At 38.1% G+C, this 19,843-nt stretch overlaps 1 protein-coding gene across 2 annotated transcripts in view; it reads left to right on the top strand.

Moving 5' to 3' along the window:
* The window catches only part of LOC136876418 (protein LZIC), a 195,782-nt gene that overhangs the window by 82,520 nt on the left and 93,419 nt on the right, over nt 1-19,843 (top strand). For both annotated transcript variants that reach the window (XM_067150377.2, XM_067150378.2), the window contains exon 2: nt 15,044-15,179. In XM_067150377.2, the coding sequence (XP_067006478.1) occupies nt 15,044-15,179 (136 nt within the window). The remainder of the gene's footprint in view (nt 1-15,043; nt 15,180-19,843) is intronic.

Below are 19,843 nucleotides of genomic sequence, written 5' to 3'. Positions count from 1 at the left end.
CTGAATAGAGGCCTTAGCCTGCAATCTCCTTCCCCTTAGAACATTAGACACCTACTGTATTTTGTACATTGTTTGAGGGAGAACTACCTTCCTTCCTGTCTTATGAGTTATGAGATAATTCTGATTATCTCCCTCAAACTCTCCAACTCCTCCCTCATACAGTAGAAGTGCGATAGTCCGGCACGTTCGGGACCGGCCCGGTGCCGGATTACCGAAAATGCCCGACTATCGGGCGGTACCTCTTACTACGATATAGGTTAATGCGTACAGCGAAAAAAACTGTAACACGGCGTTTTGCAGTAAAATGTTCATCAGCAGAATCATTAGTTTAATAACACACTCCCATTTTCAAACGTGTTGTTTCATATTGCCATTCCATAATAATGCCGGATATCATCGATGTTTTTATCTGTAAGTCTTCCTTTAACATTTAGAGTCTTTCCATCTACAACTTGTCTTTTCCTTCTGTCCGCTTTAATTTTTGAAGTCTTGTTCTCATCCGTTTTTGAACGTGGCCCATACATTCAATTTTTTAAATCTGTTTTTTTATCATATAGTTGGCTTTCCAGTACTCAGTATAGCACACAGGCTTCTAGGCTGAATATTTCCAGAGATGCTGTAAAGGTATTTAAGGAAGTCAATACATAACAAATGGATTGTATCAGATACATTTGCACAATTAACTTTGAAATAATAAAAAATACGCTTTGTTTGGTTTTGATAAATAATGCATCAAATTGTTCATGAGAGATCATTATTAAGAGATAACATAAAAAATCCTGGAATGGTGCCGGACCATCGGGCGTTCCGGACTCTTGGATGCCCGACTAATGGAATTCTACTGTACTTCTTAATGCCTGGCCACACCCACAGTTCCTACACTTGCACTCCTTAGCCATTCTTTACGGAAAAATGAAATGAAAAGGAAAAATAAAATAATTATGTGCGAAAAAATGAAATGAAAGAAATATTGTCTAGGATAGTACACTAAGATTACACGACAATAAGGTAATTAATATACTGTACACTACAGTACTACTTAGTTGTACTCTGTTTTTATCCTACAACACCCTAACAGGATAAAAACTTTAAAATAAGAATAATAGTTAACACCCCCTTTCCAATACTTATCTTTCCTTATATTTAGGATATAAACAGTACAACGGATGTTGTAAGAGGGGACATGTTTCGCTTAACTGTCGTAAGCATCATCAGCCAAAATAAATCTTAGGCTAAAGTTAGGTCAGGGCCCCGAACCTAGTGTCCTTAAAATATATGGCACCCTAAAAATCAACTTTTACATTTAGAAAATCAAATAGGCTTAAAACTAGTGTAATAAAAACATAGAAAGTTACAACCTGGCTAAGAGAAAAACAACAATCGTGTTGAAACAGAGGTTAAAAAGAGAAAGTACAATACAGAGCTTGTAGAGAAATAATTAAAATCATTAGGATATCATTGCTACCAATCAGTCAATCAGAATGTTCAAACATAAAACAAGAGTGAAAATATATGAGTGTTTATCATGGCTGAGTGAAAAAGAACAACACGTAATCGTGTTGCCAGAGGTTAAAAATCATAAGGTACAACACAGAGCTGGCAGTGTAATAATCAAACTCATTGTTACCAGTCAGTTAATAAGGATGTTCATAAATAACAAAAAATGATTATATTCTTTTGAATGAAGAAATAATTAAATCTCACTCTTGTATGGATACGTGAGTCGGGCAAGAGAAATCACATATTGTATCAGAGATGGAGTAGTAACACTTCAAACAGGATTGATCATGCCTGAAGCCGCTTATAAGGTAGAGGCCAATATCCACTTCATCCAAAACAATGGTTAAAGCTGAATAACAGGTGTCTTCATTTTACTTTTCAAGACCAAAAGGGTAAAAAAATAAGATGCAAAGTGCGTCAGCTGAAGTCTGAAAAATGGAAAAAGATGTACTCGGGCCTCGAAAATAGGGTGTTCAAAATGAGAGTCTAAGATCGCTTACCTCTTATGTGATTTCGTAATCTGATGTCCAATACGGTCTACAATGAGATTTGTTACTTGTAAGGATAAAAACTGCCGTTAATTACCGAGTAATGAAAGAAATACACAAGAATTTCACAATTCTTAACTGCAGCTAAGCCTTTCCTAATAACAACAGCAGTAAGAAAGTTTCTACGGATATCTCTACTATAATAAGACTAAATACACCAAAGCTGAGAACTTCACGCTTGAGTTGTTGCATCTGCGCACTCATGTATGAAAGAGTTGGGGCCGACGATGTAAAGTCGCATGCCCTTGCTGACACCACGGTCACCGGAATGACAGGCATCCATGCGATAGTCTAGTTGAGAAGAATGTCAGTTTTGTAGTTGAAAGGTAGTTGCATCTAATGTGGTATCTTCTTGTTAATAGAGGTAGACTTCTTCACATGTTCATCATATTAATAATAATTGTACCGGGAGGTACACCCCAACGCCGTGCATTCAAATTCAGCGCCTAAATGAACTCCTCTATTGGTGAAACAGTGAAACTGAAACTACACCAACTTGGAACTTTAATGAGAAGATGTCACCACCTAAATATTGAGTAATTTTGTTATTGTGCAGTTTCCTAACCTGAGTGAATTTCTACTTGTTTTGTTTGACATTCATCAAGAAGTTTGGACATTCTTCCACAGATGACACCACTAAAAACTATGATCATGCACCCTGGTGCGAAGTGAAAGAACTTATGATTTAAAGAAGTTTTGTATTTCTAGGTTTTTGTAACTGAATGATTTTCATTTATTTTTGGGTTGGCAATTCTTCCTTTATTTCTACCAGTTTTGAATCTAACCAATCCCTAATTTTTGTAATTAATTTCCAACCAATCCCGTATTTCTTCTTCACCTTGTGTTTAACCAATAAAATCCAGAGGGCGTGTCCTGATTCATCTTGAATGATCTCGAACCTTTCCTGAGGGTTGATAAACTGTGTCTTTTCTCATTTCTTGGCCAATTGATGGTCATCTTACTAAGTGTGTGTGTCAAAGCAGGAGGTGGGCGGCCTCTTTCATCGGTCAGCAGTACATCTACAGGGTAATGGCCACATAACATCTTTCTTTCTTGCTAACTCCGCAGTTTAACCCGAGGGAAAGGTCCGAATCGTTAACTATGTAACCTACTTTTCTAAAAATGTAACTTTCTGCCGGCTAATGTAAAAACTTCATAAAATCTTTAACTGTAAATTGGGGATAGAGAGTGAAGTACACTCTCGAGCTCCCCGTCAACTTGGTTTGAGGTGACTACGTTTTTCTCTAACTGTTTTTCCTACTGTACTGTGTTAATGTAATTTCTATACGAATCACCTCAGTGGTTTGGGAATAGCCCCTGGTTCATCGGCCTAGGGCCCCTTAGTTTTTTGTGTTCATATCTAGGAGAGCAAGTATACACCTCCATTCATTTTGTGTTCGGACCATTAATTTAACCTATTATTCTTATTCCACGAAGGCTCAGTAGGTTGGGTATTTAATACCCCTGTAAAAGTAAGTTCAATTTTGTAAATGGTGGTTTGAGAGACCAGAGAGTGATGTAATGTTGCCTTGAGTAGGCAGTAAGAAACCGAGAGCCTGTTAGCTCTTTTTCAAATTTTGTGATTGTAACGAGTGCCTCTGGGAGCAATTGCAATTGCTCCATGAATTAGGGGATTTCTGCCCTTGAATAAATTTGTGCTCTTTGTAAATTTGAGCTTGTAGCTCAGGAAATGTAAAGCTAGGGGCTTAAAGCCCAAAGTGTTATAGTTCTGAATCTTGGATTTTTCCAATCTGGTTTAATGATTGCTACTTGAACCTGTAATATTGGGATGAAAAAAATATTAAGTTTAAAGTTCTATTCTGGACATTGTAGTTAGACCCATTCACCCCAGCACCTTCTTTCACCTGTGCATTCCACAGGAAACCCCGTAACAATAATAATAGTAATAATAATAATTATTTAAAGGTATACATAATAAAATATAATGGAATATGAAAATTAAAGAATGTGGTTGGAGTGAAGGAAGATTGAACAATTATTTTAAAAGATTAAAACTGTGTCAGCTCGTTTAATTTTCAGGCTATAGTAAAATAATTGGGGAATTTCATCCCATATAGAATATACACTGACTTAGCAAATGTCATAGGATAGTCACCTAATAGCGTGTGGAACCTCCTCTGGTCCTGCAAACTGCAGCGAGATGTCGTGGAAGTGAGTCGACAAGTCCCTGGTAGTCCTCTGGTTGCAGCTGACACCAAATTGTTTGCAGAGCAGCCACCAATGCTGGTCTGTTCGTGGGTGCAGGATCCATGGCATGGAGCTTGCGTTCCAGGACATCCCAGATATGCTCGATATGGTTCATATCGGGGCTCCTGGGTGGCCATGGCGGTCATTGGACCTCCACTGCATGTTCCTGGAACCATTCCCGGGCGATGTGGGAGCAATGTGGCGGCGCATTATCATCTTGAAACACCGCAGAACCGTCTGGGCGCTGGAAGGCCAAAAACGGTGGAGATGGTCTCTGAGCAGCTCAACATACCGCGTACCATTCAAAGTCTCTTCCAGAACAACTAGGGGGCCCATTCCATACCAGGAAAATGCACCCCAGACCATAACAGAGACACTAGCGCCCTGGACCACACCTTCGAGGCAGGCGGGATCCATCACTTCGTGTGGTCTGCACCATACACGGTGCTTCCCATCGGCATGGTGCAGTTGAAATCGTGATTCGTCCGACCATATCACGTTACGCCATTGTTCCAGTGTCCATCCCTGGTGACTGGCGACAAATGCGCGTCGTTGTGCCCGATGACGTTGGGTTAAGAGTGGCACCCTTGTGCGGCGCCAGCTCCCATACCCCATAGAATCCATGTTGCTACAGATTGTCCACTGGGAGACGTCTCTAGCACGGCCCCTGTTGAATTGAGCCTGATTTGTTGCACGGTTGCCCGTCTGTCACTATTGACAATCCGTCTCAGATGTTGCTGGTCGTGGTCATCGAGGGTGGCTTGACGGCCGGTCGTTCGTCTGTTGTGGACGGTGACACCCGCATTCAACCATTCACGATACACCCTGGACAGGGTTGATCCTGTGAAGCCGAATTCCCGCATCACTTCCGAAATCACACTTCCCATCCGTCGGGTATCTCACGACAACGTTCCATGTTACACCTGTCACGTGCACAGCCACTGCACACAAGGTCTCCTATACAACTGCCGCTGGCACAGGTGGCATGTGGTGCGCAGACAACACACCTGCGCATCAGTGCTCTGCTATCCCATGACATTTGCTCAGTCAGTGTACTTCAGTAACTAAAGTTGGCTTTAAAATTCCTTTAAAATAGTTTTTTCTAACCCTTTGTGAAATACAGTAGTGTGAGTGTATCAACTGCATACAACAGCACTAATTCTTTCTTATAATCTGGGATGGCCTTTCACTGGTCAGAGTTTCTAACAAACTCCATGCGGTCTTGAAACAAAATCTGGGTTATTCAAGCTCTCTATCTGTTTGCAAGATCATACGTGACGAACAAGAAGAGCCCCTGGAAGATATTTCATCCAACTTGTTTTATCTTTTAAAATGTACACCGGTGACTTCCTGCAAAGTTGAACAGTCCTCCTCACCGTACGAGAGAATTTTATCGCATCAGCACAAAAACATCATAATGGAAACCATGGAGAAGTACTTGGTGACACACTGTGTAACACGATTTAAAAAAAGTGCTGTACTATTTGTGTTACTTAATATGGATGTAAAGGCAGATTCTATATATTAACTTTATTTAGTAACATTTATTTGTTTCATTTTTAGGGCATGAGGGCAATAGGAAATTAGCCACAATACATTGTGCAATATACTCTGTGATTTACAGTGCATATTATTATTTTTAAACTTTTGAAGGGTTATGATTATGTCTTTAATTTGATTATTTAATACTGTCAAAATTAGAAAGCAGTAGACTACCATAAATTATCTAAAGTAACAGCGATGACTTTGTTATAAAATATGGAGGTGTTTAAAACATTTTCACTGTCTCATATCGTAACCATTAGTCATAATAAAAGGAATATACAAGCTTATTTGTAAATGTAGTGACTTAATACTATTAGGTATTTTATGAATATTACATGTTCAATTATATATTATGTGTATATTACATATTTTGCACTTTTATATTACATAAAAATCCAGGCCCTAATGTCATCTTTAGATCCATTTCATATTGAAGTTCACTACAGTTCATACAAATGCTTGCGCTGTTTCGCTTCACATCCCTGCCAACTTTTGCTCTGGATCTCGCAACAAACACATTCACATTCTTCACTTTTACCCAGGAAAAAGAACACAATCTGAGTCTGAAGCTAAATCAGCACAGTCTTTATGCAGAACAACTCCTATTTCTCCAGAGATCACTGCACTCTCTTCTCAACTGCCCTAGCGCCTCATTTGTCCAACATCGGAACTTGACTATGGTGCCTGTTTTCTGGCTTTGACTCCATTGAACTGTTTGTAAAAGGTTATGATAGTCGCGTGACATAATCGGTGGTCTGTCACCAAGACAGCGATAGTTCAAACTCCAGCAATGCATATGAGATATTTGAAATGAAAAGCCATGTCCCTGTGATTCGTACTCCAAGTAAAACTTGAGATTCTTTCTGATTATATTAGACATGTTTGCAAAATTAATAACTGGTTTGACAGAAGGCAGTTTGGGTTTAGGAAAGGTTATTCGACTGAAGCTCAGCTTGTAGGATTTCAGCAAGATATAGCAGATATCCTGGATTCAGGAGGCCAGATGGACTGTATTGCAATTGACCTATCTAAGGCATTTGATAGGGTAGACAATGGAAGACTACTGGCAAAAATGAGTGCAATTGGACTAGAAAAAAGAGTGACTGAATGGGTGGCTATATTTCTAGAAAATAGAACTCAGAGAATTAGAGTAGACGAAGCTTTATCTTACCCTGTAATAATTAAGAGGGGAATTCCTCAAGGCAGTATTATCGGACCTTTATGTTTTCTTATACATATATATATATATATATATATATATATATATATATATGATATATTTAAAGAAGTGGAATCAGAGATAAGGCTGTTTGTAGATGATGTTATTCTGTACAGAGTAATAAATAAGTTATAAGATTGTGAGCGGCTGCAGGGTGACCTCGATAGTGTTGTGAGATGGACAGTGGACAGTGGTATGTTGATAAACGGGGTTAAAAGTCAGGTTGTGAGTTTCACAAATAGGAAAAGTCCTCTCAGTTTTAATTACTGCGTTGATGGGGTGAAAGTTCCTTTTGGGGATCATTGTAAGTACCTAGGTGTTAATATAAGAAAAGACCTTCATTGGGGTAATCACATAAATATGATTGTGAATAAAGGGTACAGATCTCTGCACATGGTTATGAGGGTATTTAGGGGTTGTAGCAAGGATGTAAAGGAGAGGGCCTATAAGTCTCTGGTAAGACCCCAACTAGAGTATGGTTCCAGTGTATGGGACCCTCACCAGGATTACCTGATTCAAGAACTGGAAAAAATCCAAAGAAAAGCAGCTTGATTTTTTTCTGGGTGATTTCTGACATAAGAGTAGCGTAAGAAGTAAGTATAAATAACCACCACAGCTGAAGAGGACCACTAAGTGGTCGAAACATGTCCTGTAAGTTTTAATTTTATTCAATTTTGCCTGAGGCATTAATAAAGTATCGATTAGGTGGTTATTTATACTTACTTCTTGATTAAACATCGATACGGTCATGAAATGGACAACTTGTAATAAGAGTAGCGTTACAAAAATGTTGCAAAGTTTGGGCTGGGAAGATTTGGGAGAAAGGAGATGAGCTGCTCGATTAAATGGTATGTGATGTAGATGTTGATTCCCATAGGGAACCTAAAATATTTGTCCTGACAGGCAGGCATCTATTTTTGAAAATGAGACATAGCTCTCATAGTGCATTGGCACTGCTGGTGGCTTCAAATAGCCTATGCAGTGGCCTCCACGGTATGCACTAGCCTTGCGTCTTGGGTGGTGTGCTAAGTCCCAACTGACGAGCTTAACTTAGCACACGAGGGCGAAACACAAGCAACCAAGAATGAGTTAGCTGGAAAATTTATAATGTACAATAACGGACCATTATATTGGTATTATAAATGGTATGTTACGAGCTGTCAGAGGAGAGATGGTGTGGGAGGACAGCAGTAGACGAATAAGTTTGAGTGGTGTCTTTAATAGTAGGAAAGATCACAATATGAAGATAAAGTTGGAATTCAAGAGGACGTATCGGGGCATATATTTGTTTATAGGAAGGGGAGTTAGGGGTTGGAATAACTTACCAATAATTTTCTAATTTCTTTGCGATCATTTAAGAAAAGGCTAGGAAAACAACAGATAGGGAATCTGCCACCTGGGCGACTGCCCTAAATGCAGACCAAGATTGATTGATTGATTGATTGATTGATTGATTGATTGATTGATTGATTGATTGATTGATTGATCTATCTATCTATCTATAATCAGTATATTGGTACAGTCAAATCGAACAAATTCATTATCATTTATCATCATCACCAGGTTCCCTTTTCCATTTCCTGTTAGGCCCAAGTCTTTTTAGTTTATATATTTCAGAATTACTTCAATTTTGCAAATATCATTTGTATGCTTATGATTTTTAAATATACTATCATTCACCAGTTGGAAACATTTTGCAATAAAGCAAATCTGTGATGATCTCAGCAACATAACACAGTATGCTGGCAAAAATTTTCTCTTTATTACTCCGAATAAAACGCAAGCAATAATCCTTGGACAAACTAGGCTCATAACCAATGTCAAAAGCAACTATATCCCCAACTTATAGCTAAGTGGTGTTTTAAATGCAATAAAAAACATCTGTACCAGAATGACTGAAAGTCTAAATTGGAGTGAACACATAATGAGTGAATGCAGGAGAGTACCTGCATCCTCTCAAATATCAGCAATCCTATCTCCCTCTAAATTTAAAAATTAGATTGGTTCAGACACTCATACTCCCATTATTTAAGTGTTGTGATGTTGTTTGATGCAACTATTGAACATACCAGTAAGTTACCAAAAAAAAAAAAAAAAAAAAACCCATTAAATTCCTGTAAAAGATTAATATTTTCATTAAATTTCTCTGCTGATGTAACACACTATTTTGAAAGATTAGCCGGGTTAAAATTCAATGAACTATGTAAGTTACACACAGCTTCTCTAGTTTGACTGTTGATGAATCACAACCCTACTACTTTTCTTCTTTGTTTAACTTGCTTTCCTCTTTTCATGACGCTAAGACGTTTCAACTCCCTTCCTATTGCTATTCCCATCAACAAAACTATTATTTTAACTGGTTGTTCCAAGTGTCGGGTGCCAGATTCTGAAACTCTATTCCAGTGAATATTAGAAAATCTATGAACTTGAAGAACTTTAGATTTTCTTGTCAAAATTATTTCCTATAAAACTGCCTGAGTGAATGATGTATGATTGAGTAAATGGTTATCTCCCAGTAAAAGAGTTTTCCAAGTACAGAAGATCACCGAGCAGGAACCGAATGTAGTACGATGATGGACTCTGGGAGCTAGAACATTGGGACTTTCAACTAGGCATACTCAGGAAACCAGAAAATATACACGCAAGGATGAATTTGCACAGCGATTAATTGAAGAAGCAGAAAATAAACCTTACAGAATACTTAACATCAGGAACACCACAGTGGCAGCTCACATCCCAGTGGGAACCTGACAAGCTTATTACTCTGAACTGTAACGAGAAACGAAACTCGCCCAACATGACTCAACAAGGAATTGACCTGAAACTGGTATATACTCGGACATAACAGAAGCAGAAGTATGGCCAGTTGTACAGAAAAGCAAATACCATAAAACTGCCAGTCCAGATAATATCACAAATGAACTAATCAAGAAAGCCCTCCCATACACCATCAGCATATGGACAGCACTATATAACAAATGTATGGCACTGAACAATCCTCATGGCCGATGACCTTAGATGTTAGGCCCCTTAAAACAAAAAGCATAATCATCATCGAACATTCCCCAACATCTGGAAAAAATCAATGATAAAGATGTTATATAAAGGTAAAGGACCTCGGAGCTCTCCTGACTCATACAGAGGGATTGCGCTAGAACATGCGCCTTCAAGATGCTATCCAATATACGTAGGTCGAGTCATAAGTCATAGCAACTATTTTTTTTCTCGCAAACAGGAGACAACATGGAATATCTAAGATATGCATTTGGAAACGTACCGTATGTACTTGCGTATGATGCCACTAGATGGTGTATGTAAACAACAGTGTGGGTCTAAGCATACCCCCAAGTTCAGTGTGTGAGTGAGACCGTCAGAAAATGGACATCAACAAGCAGGAGCAACGATCGTATATTAAAATAGCAGTTCTCTGTGGCAGAAATGCACGCCAACGCCATGCAGAGTTGCGGGAAGCATTAGGTGTGCATGCCATGCACTATAGAACAGTGGCGAGGTGGCGTTAGCGATACACATGCAGTGAATGGTATTCAACACATGCCCCACTGCTAGCAACGCACAGTGGAAACCTTGGGTGATTATTTTGAAAGTCTATAACCAGTGGAGACCTGTCCTTTGTACGTTGTCTTGTGTATTTGCTGTCTATACCATAATAAAACAGTACCAATGGCGTGTGTTCTGTCACTTTCCTACGAGAATCTCCTGAAGTCAGAATTTGTTTTCAGGCACTATGCATAAGTACATGCCCTATATTTCCAAATGCTTATCTTAGATTTTCTGCGTTGTCTCCTGTTCGCGGCAAAAAAAAAATAGTTGCCATGACTTATGACTCGACCCTCGTAATTACGAACAGAATCTTTGACTGGTTGATGGAAACCATGCCATGGAGTAATATGGGTTCATACCAGGGAGGTATACAGTACAAGAAGCACACTGTGTACTCCAGTATGTTCGCGATTCAGTAAGGAAGCAAAAAGGGCACGTTTTTGTTGTATTCATAGACTATACAAAGACGTTGGATGGGGTAAACAATACCATCCTCATCCAGAAGCTCAAAGCAGCGTCAAGACCAATTCATCAAGTTAATTAACATAATGAAATGGAATGTAATAAACATCAATAATGGTTGTCTTCAGTCAAGAGACACAAAAACGAATGGCGTTACTACCCATACTACAAGGTGACCCCCTGAGCCGCATGGTGATTAACATGATCACACATGGCTTAGTACAAAAGGTAGTAACTATAGAGATGTGAATATGTACTTATATGTAGATGATATGGTTATACTGAGCAATAGCAAGACCTCATTACAGAAAGCATTTAATAGTCTAGTGGAATGGTCTCAAGAGAATGACATACATATAAACCAGAGTAAGACAAAGTTCATGAAGTTCTGTAAATGAGGGAAACTGTCTTCAGCAGATACATTTACATGCAGAAACCAAACAATGGAAATAGTCAAATCTTTCAAATATTAGCTATGGGTGACTCTACAAGTCACTAGATTCACTTTCACAAGGCACATTGATGGTAGAATAGTGGCTATGATAAAGGCTACAATGGAGATTCACAATCTCAAAACCCTTTCACTAAGAACCACGTCATTATTCAAGCTGGAAGTTGCACCAGTAGCATTACATGCAATTGAGATAATATGGCCGTACCTTTCATACAGAAATCTCCGGGTGAGTTGGCCGTGCAGTTACAGGCGTGCGGCTGAGAGCTTGCATCCGGGAGATAGTGGGTTCAAATCCCACCTTTGGCAGCCCTGAAGATGGTTTTCTGTGATTTCCCATTTTCACACCAGACAAATGCTGGGGTTGTACCTTAATTTAGGCCACAGCCACAGTTCCAACTCCTAGGCCTATCCTATCGTCGCCATAAGACCTATCTGTGTTGGTGTGATGTAAAGCCATTAGCATACAGAAATCTCAAAACTTTAGCCAGAACTAAAGTCAGATACATAAAAAGAGTACTCTGCATCCCAAAATTTTCGCCAAATCAACTTGTACACCAGCTAACAGGAACATCTTCCTTCAGAAAAGACCTGATGACAACTTATAATCAGATACCAACCCTAGCTACCAAAAGGATTCTGAACAAAAAACTCCAGAAAACTGCAGAAATAGACCCGGAATTTTTTAATACTCCTGCCATGAACAACGATGAATGGGAAGCAGCCAATTTTGAGCTAGATTACTCCTTAATGAGAGGAGAAATTCACGGCTTTCATCGCACTATTTGTAATAAGAAACGTTTTCACCAGGTATCTAGTGACTGTGTTTGTGAAATTTATGGTTCACATGTTCGCTATACCACCTGTTCGACTGCAGTCAAAGAACACCACATTTTTTTTTATATTTTTTCTCATTATGCTAAAGATGAAACCTTGTACCGACAGTGTAATTTTTATATTTTCAAATCATATGTACACTCTGTGTTGAATATTGAATATTATTATTTGTTCTTTTTAAGTTTGACTATATAGATAAACTTACAGTAGTTAAATTAAGTTGTAATGTAAGATGATAGCATAGTTAGGTTTATTTTTTGTTTGTGTAATATATCATGATCCTATTTTTATACTATGGTTAAGTGTAAGAGAAGGCTGTGATCCTTAACTTCACCATTAATATAAAGATATTAATAATAATAATAATAATAATAATAATAATAATAATAGTGGCACCTTTATATCTTCCTCTATCCAACCACCATTGCTGCTTTTCAACTGTGTTCCAATCCAGGTTCCTTCTTATTATGCTGTTCTCGACCAAGTCCAGTTGCTTTACTCTGGGACCACCTCTCGTTCTCCTTTCTTCAAGTTTAGTCTCCATCATCTGCTACAATATCCTTCCCTCCTCCATCTTCTCAACATGTTTATTTTTCTTTCCATTCTACTTCATAGCTTTTCTACTCCAATTTCCTTCCTGACATCTTCATTTCTTACCCTTTCCTATTTCCTATCATACTTCTTACTTTACTTCTTTATACTTCCTTCTTCCAGATCAGGTTCTTTACACTCTAGTAAAACACGTTTCCCTATTATATCTTTTTACTGGTCTCTATATTCAACCCTGCATCAGCTTGCTTCCCAAGTACTTGCTATTTGTTTTACGTCACACCGACACAGATAGGTCTTATGGTGACGATGGGACAGGAAAGGCGTAGGAATAAGAAGGAAGCGGCCGTAGCCTTAATTAAGGTACAGCCCCAGCATTTGCCTGGTATGAGAATGGGAAACCACTGAAAACCATTTTCAGGGCTGCCGACAGTGGGATTCGAACCCACTATCTCCCAAATACTGGATACTGGCCACACTTAAGCAACTGCAGCTATCGAGCTCGGTCCCAAGTACTTGAAGCTTTCCATAATTTCAAGGTCTTTGCTCACAATTTTTACCGTATTTTTCCCTTCTCTTTCTCCTATAGTCGGCACCATTCAGTAGATTTTCGCCAAGGTTATTTTCATTTTATTATTTATCAGTTTCATATTCCGTATTGATTGGATTCAATGTAATAGATAAGAAAAATGTTCCACCGATCAATACATTTATTGTGGATGAATTACTACACTAGTACCGGTTTCGACCTATCTTGGCCATCATCAGCTAGCACACAAATTTACAGTCATTAGATGAATTACAAAGAAGTTACTTAAGAGCATCCGGATGTCTGATAAAAAATGGAAGTAAAATATATTGCAGTATGTTGCATTAAAATGGCTCTAATTAAAAGTAGTGATGGTTAGAATAAACTAAAACCTATTGATTGAGCATGGACATGAGTACATAAACACATTAAAATATATATGGCACATCATAAGACACTAAAAATATATAGCACATTAAACACATTAAAACATGGTATATTTTAAAAACGTCTATTAAAATTTGAGTTCATATTGCGTTGCATTCATCCTTCAATCCTCTTGTAGTTCTTGTGTTGATTAAGTTGAATATCGAGAATGTTCTATAGTTGGTATACTTTGCATTGGTATGTTATGAGAACTCTGGTCAGTAAAAATTTGAAAATTGAGTTGATGTGGCAAGATAGGTTTTAATATCAGAGTAGTTGGTGGTGACACTTCTCTCGTCTATGTACGTTATATGGTCGTTATCTGTAAAGAATCAACACAAGAACTACAAGAGGATTGAAGGATGAATGCAACGCAACATGAACTCAAATTTTAATAGACGTTTTTAAAATATACCATGTTTTAATGTGTTTAATGTGCTATATATTTTTAGTGTCTTATGATGTGGCATATATATTTTAATGTGTTTATGTACTCATGTCCATGCTCAATCAATAGGTTTTAGTTTATTCTAACCATCACTACTTTTAATTAGAGCCATTTTAACGCAACATACTGCAATATATTTTACTTCCATTTTTTATCAGACATCCGGATGCTCTTAAGTAACTTCTTTGTAATTCATCTAATGACTGTAAATTTGTGTGCTAGCTGATGATGGCCAAGATAGGTCGAAACCGGTACTAGTGTAGTAATTCATCCACAATAAATGTATTGATCGGTGGAACATTTTTCTTATCTATTACAAAGGTTATTTTCATTCTATAATATTGTCCAGCTCCATAGCTAAATGGTTAGCATGCTGGCCTTTGGCCACAGGGGTCCGGGGTTTGATTCCCGGCAGGGTTAGGGTTTTTAACCATCCTTAGTTGATTTCGCTAGCACGGGGGCTGGGTGTAAATGTTGTTTTCATCATCATTTCATCCTCATCATGACGCGCAGGTCGCCTACAGACGTCAAATCAAAAGACCTGCATTTGGCAAGCCGAACATCTCCTCTGACACTCCCAGCACTAAAAGCCATATGCAATTTCATTTTTTTCATTCTCTAATTACCAATATACTCACTCATTACGTCCAGTTGATCTTGTACATGTCATCTGCAAGCATCATCATCATCATAATCTCCCTCTCCCCATATTTTTTCATCTAATCATTTGTTTGTGCTGACTCCTATTTCTCCATTTCAGGGATGAACTGGATCCAAGTGAATATGAGGAAACCAAGAAGGAGACGATGGACCAACTTCATGAATTTAATGAATCCCTATCCAAAATGATATCTGGGGACATGACACTAGTTGATCAGCTGAACTCAATGCAGTTGGTGAGTTATGTGAGGATTTTAGTTCAGTTTACAACTAGAACATAATTTGGAGTATAATAATAGCAATGGCCTCAGCTTCCTTATGCAGGCATTTTGATTTGATGCTCTATAGGCTGCCTGAGTGTCAGTTTTGGTGTTCTGTTTCACTCTGCCAGATGGCAGAGAAATGGATCTCTGTTAGGTGATCTGTGGTGAGTTTTAATTAATTTTGTTTGGTAAACACCAGATAATTACAAGTAACAACTCTCATTATTGTTCCGTATTGAAGATGACGTTAGGCAAAGATATCAAGGATAATTTAATAAAAAACCACCTATTCAATACTTTCCACGTTTAATGTGGTTATTATCTATCTAAAAAAGAAAATAGACGACAACAACATTATTGTCACAAAAGCAGACAAAGGAGGATCCACAGTTCTCCTAGATCAAAACACATACATTCAAAAAACAGAAGACTTTTTTAAGGACAAAATATACACAATAGTCAACAAAGATCCAACCACGAGAATTCAGCGAAATCTAAAAACTCTAATAAGAAGTTCTAATTTTCTTTTCAATGAACAAGAACAACAAAAACTTTTTAACATGAACCCTAGTATTCCGACAGCCAGAGCCTTACCAAAGATTCATAAGAAGGACATTCCAATACGCGCTATCATAAACTGTAGAAACAGCCCCACCTATAAAGTATCAAAATTCATTCACGGCTTCCTAAAAAAACATTACGTATTCAATAATAAACATCCTTTAAAAAATTCATTCACTTTTTGCGAAATTTTAAACAAGTTTAAGCTGCGACCCAATCACTCAATGTGCTCCTATGACGTCGTAAATATGTACCCAAACATCCCTACCAAAGAAACTGTAAGAATCATCAGTGATAATATCAATAAACACAGCGGCCTTAGTAAGATGGAAATTGAAGAATTCATGAAGATATTAAATTTTGTCTTAAGCAACAACTTTTTCTCTTTCAATGGAAAGTTTTACCAACAAACAGGCTTAGTGATGGGCGACCCACTTTCCGGCATCTTAGCAGACATTTATATGGACACAATAGAACACACAAAAATTATAACACAAATAAAAGGCGTATGTTTATGGCTGAGATTTGTAGACGATACTTTCGTAATTTTCGACAAAAAAGTCACTAATAGTGACGAGATCTTGGAGTCCCTAAACAAAATTGACCCCAATGTTAAGTTTACTAAAGAGGATGAGGTTAGGAACTCATTAAACTTTTTGGACTTAACTATTACACGCGGACATAATACCTTCGATTTTGGAATATACAGGAAACCTACACACTCTCCCTTAACTATTATGAATTCATCCCTACACCCCAAGTCCCAAAAACAAGCCTCTTTCTATAATTTAATTTATAGAGCTTTAAAAATTCCTCTTTCTCCCAACAATTTAAAAATTGAACTGAAGTACATAAGGAATCTTGCTCAACTCAATGGGTTTAAAATAGATATGGTCAATCGTTTGATTAATAAAATCAAAATTAAATTGTCCACTAACCTCGTCCCAGAAAAACCTAAAAAAAACTAGTTTCGCCACATTTACATATAACAACCCAGCCGTCCATCAGATCGCAAATACTTTAAAGAAGCACAATATCAATATAACCTTCAGGACAGTTAACACCAATCGAAACATATTTTTTAACCACAACAAGGTCAATCGCAATAGCAACCATTATTCAAGGTCCGGCATATATAAACTAACATGTACACAATGTGATTTTTCTTATATCGGACAGACTGGCCGGAGCTTTACCACGAGATATCTGGAACATTATAACGCTCAAAAACACAATAAGTACTCAGCGATGAGCCAACATATGAGAGAAACGGGCCATCACTTTACATCCATAGAGAAAGATCTTACCATCATTAGAAGCATAGGTAAAGGGAAATTAATGAATGAACTGGAAAATCTACACATCCTTTTAGACCAAACCTACAATAAAAATAAAAATCTCAACGACGTCAATGAAATTAAAAATCCTTTGTACGAATTAACACCTAGATTAATTAATATCGTGAATTCAGATCAAAACAAAATCCCTCAATTATTTAAATCTCCACACTCAAATGCTTCATCCACCATGCCAAAAGTTAAACCTGCCCATATCGCTTCTAGAAACTCCCCTCCAGCAACAGCACACACGCCCATAGACCAGCCTACCCCCACTCTCCCTCCATGCCCCGCCCCTCCATTACCGCACCAGTACAACACCAGGAGTAGAAATGGTGATAAGACAGGCGCTGCCGGAACAGACAGGTCCATCTAGTATTAATTGAACAAGTAAGTCATTTTACAGTTAAGAGGTGTTAATTTAATACATTTTATCACAACGCGTGCTCTAAATTTTTAATTCAATATTATTTTTCTACTTCATTACAGATATTCTTAAGATCCCTCCCAAAGACCAAGCAACACATCAACGGGAACAATTTCTCACACAAGACTGTATCAAGTATCTAGGATGTTCCTTCTCAATTAAGCAGCAGCCTAAAACTATGAAACAGCTTAATATTGTACTCTTGTCAATTCCTTGACGTTACATGAGACCCAAAGTCAAGACGCTAACAGTTTCATTCACAGCGTTCTTGACCAGTCTACCTACAACAATCGGCTTTTTAAATCTCCACTTGTGCATGACAACACATTTAAATATTAGTTACGTCAAGAACATGAAAATGAAAATCGTGGGTCAAATAAGCCCCAGTTTTAATATCACCCTTTCTCAAGACTTATGATAAAAAAGAAGATCCGTTTCATTTTATTTTTATTTTTGAACATTTTAAATTAACCAGAATAGAACTGCCAAGTTAAAACACATTTAATTTAAATTTATATTTTCAATCTTGACCAACCTACAAGCAACAATCAGTTCAAATCTCCACTTATTGTTGACGACACATCCTGTCACCAGACACGGTATGTCAAGAACTTAATATGATATAGGGGTCACATAAACCCCGATATGTAATCCTCTTTACCGAAAAGAAGATCCATTTTAGTTTTGGACATTTTTCATATTAGATAGATTAGGACCAAAAAACTTAACTGTATTAACTTATGTTACCCATCTTAAGAGTTCATTAATGTTTGTTTATATTGTATGTAATGTATATATTGTATATATTGGTATGTTTATATTGGTTAAATAAGGTCCCAAACCTTGACCTAAAGGTTGTTTACAGGCTGAAGATGCCGAAAATAATGGGTGAAACATGTGCCTGACCAAATAAGTCTACATAAAATAATGTAGATAATAACCACATTAAACGTGGAAAGTATTGAATAGGTGGTTGTTTATTAAATTATCCTTGATATCTTTGCCTAAACACCAGATACATCATCAGAAATCTTTTACATGCCACCCTCATACTACATGGAATGCTGAATGTACTTTTTTCTCCCCTTAAAAAATCTGATTACCTGTCATAAGTTTTAAGGTTATTGGTCCTTGGAATGCAGAGGCCAGCACTCTACCACTGATGCTCAGAGCGCTCCTTTTTATGTTATTCACCTTGCTCTCTATACTAAATATTTCATGGCAAGATATTTTGAGAGAGATTTTTCTCAATTTTAATTGCCTGATGTTGGACGAAATGCAGTCATGATTGAATTTTCTCCCAGTTAAAGTCCTGCTACCCTCCTGCCCTTGGAGACTCCAAAGTTGGACACCAACTGGTGTCCGGGTCTAGAGAAGCTCCCGACCTTAACATTAGATAACTGTGTGCTCTTTCCATTCTCTTGTCTCGCCCATTCCCCCCTTCCTTCTTCACAACAGCATTGTCTTTCCAGTGATGATTTCTTACAGTTGGCTTTACGTCACACCGTCACACACAGGTCTTATGGAGACGATGGGAGAGGAAAGGCCTGGAAGTTGGAAGGAGGTGGCCGTGGCCTTAATTAAGGTAGAGTCCCAGGTGTGCCTGGTGTGAAAATGGGAAACCACGAAAACCATCTTCAGGGCTGCCGACAGTGGGGTTCGAACCCACTACCTTCCGAATGCAAGCTCACAGCTGCGCGGCCCTAACCACAGGGCTAATTCTCCCGGTGCCACCTTGAAACAAATTTTCCATCTTGTAGGTTGTGTAGATCACATATACTGGTAGTAAATGCTGAAGTGATGCCACATACAGAATAAAAATGGCCTGCCAGACACTGTTGTGAGAATCAAACCTACAACCTTCCAGTTTGGCATAGGATGCTCTCCTGATTGTGCTACGGTGGCCTCAGTCATTCTTGCTCTGTTGGCAGGGATCTGAGCCTCAGGTCTGTCACTTCGGCCAGCATAACTGTGGAGTGTGTGCAAGTGACTGGTTGGCTATTTATCTTCTGCACTTGGTATATTTTGGCATGCACTACATGCACTCTACACCAGTGTTCGTCATCCACTGGACTGCGAGACATTCTCCTGGAATTTAAATTTCCATAGCATTTTTAACAAAAATATGCACTAAATGGCCAAAAGTCATGGGAAGATATTGAATGTGATGTTAATAATGAGTTGCTCCTCTGTGAGCCCTCAAAACGGCATCAGTATGGAGAGGCATCAACTCTACAAGGTGTTGGAATCGTTCTGGAGGAATCTCGACCCACACATCTTGCACTGCTACCCACAATTGGTCTAGTGCAGTT

This window comes from Anabrus simplex, chromosome 6, assembly GCF_040414725.1.
Source record: "Anabrus simplex isolate iqAnaSimp1 chromosome 6, ASM4041472v1, whole genome shotgun sequence".
In the NCBI taxonomy this organism is placed as follows: domain Eukaryota; kingdom Metazoa; phylum Arthropoda; class Insecta; order Orthoptera; family Tettigoniidae; genus Anabrus; species Anabrus simplex.
The sequence above is the reverse complement of the archived record's forward strand: the minus strand, read 5'-3'. Positions and strand labels throughout refer to the sequence as shown.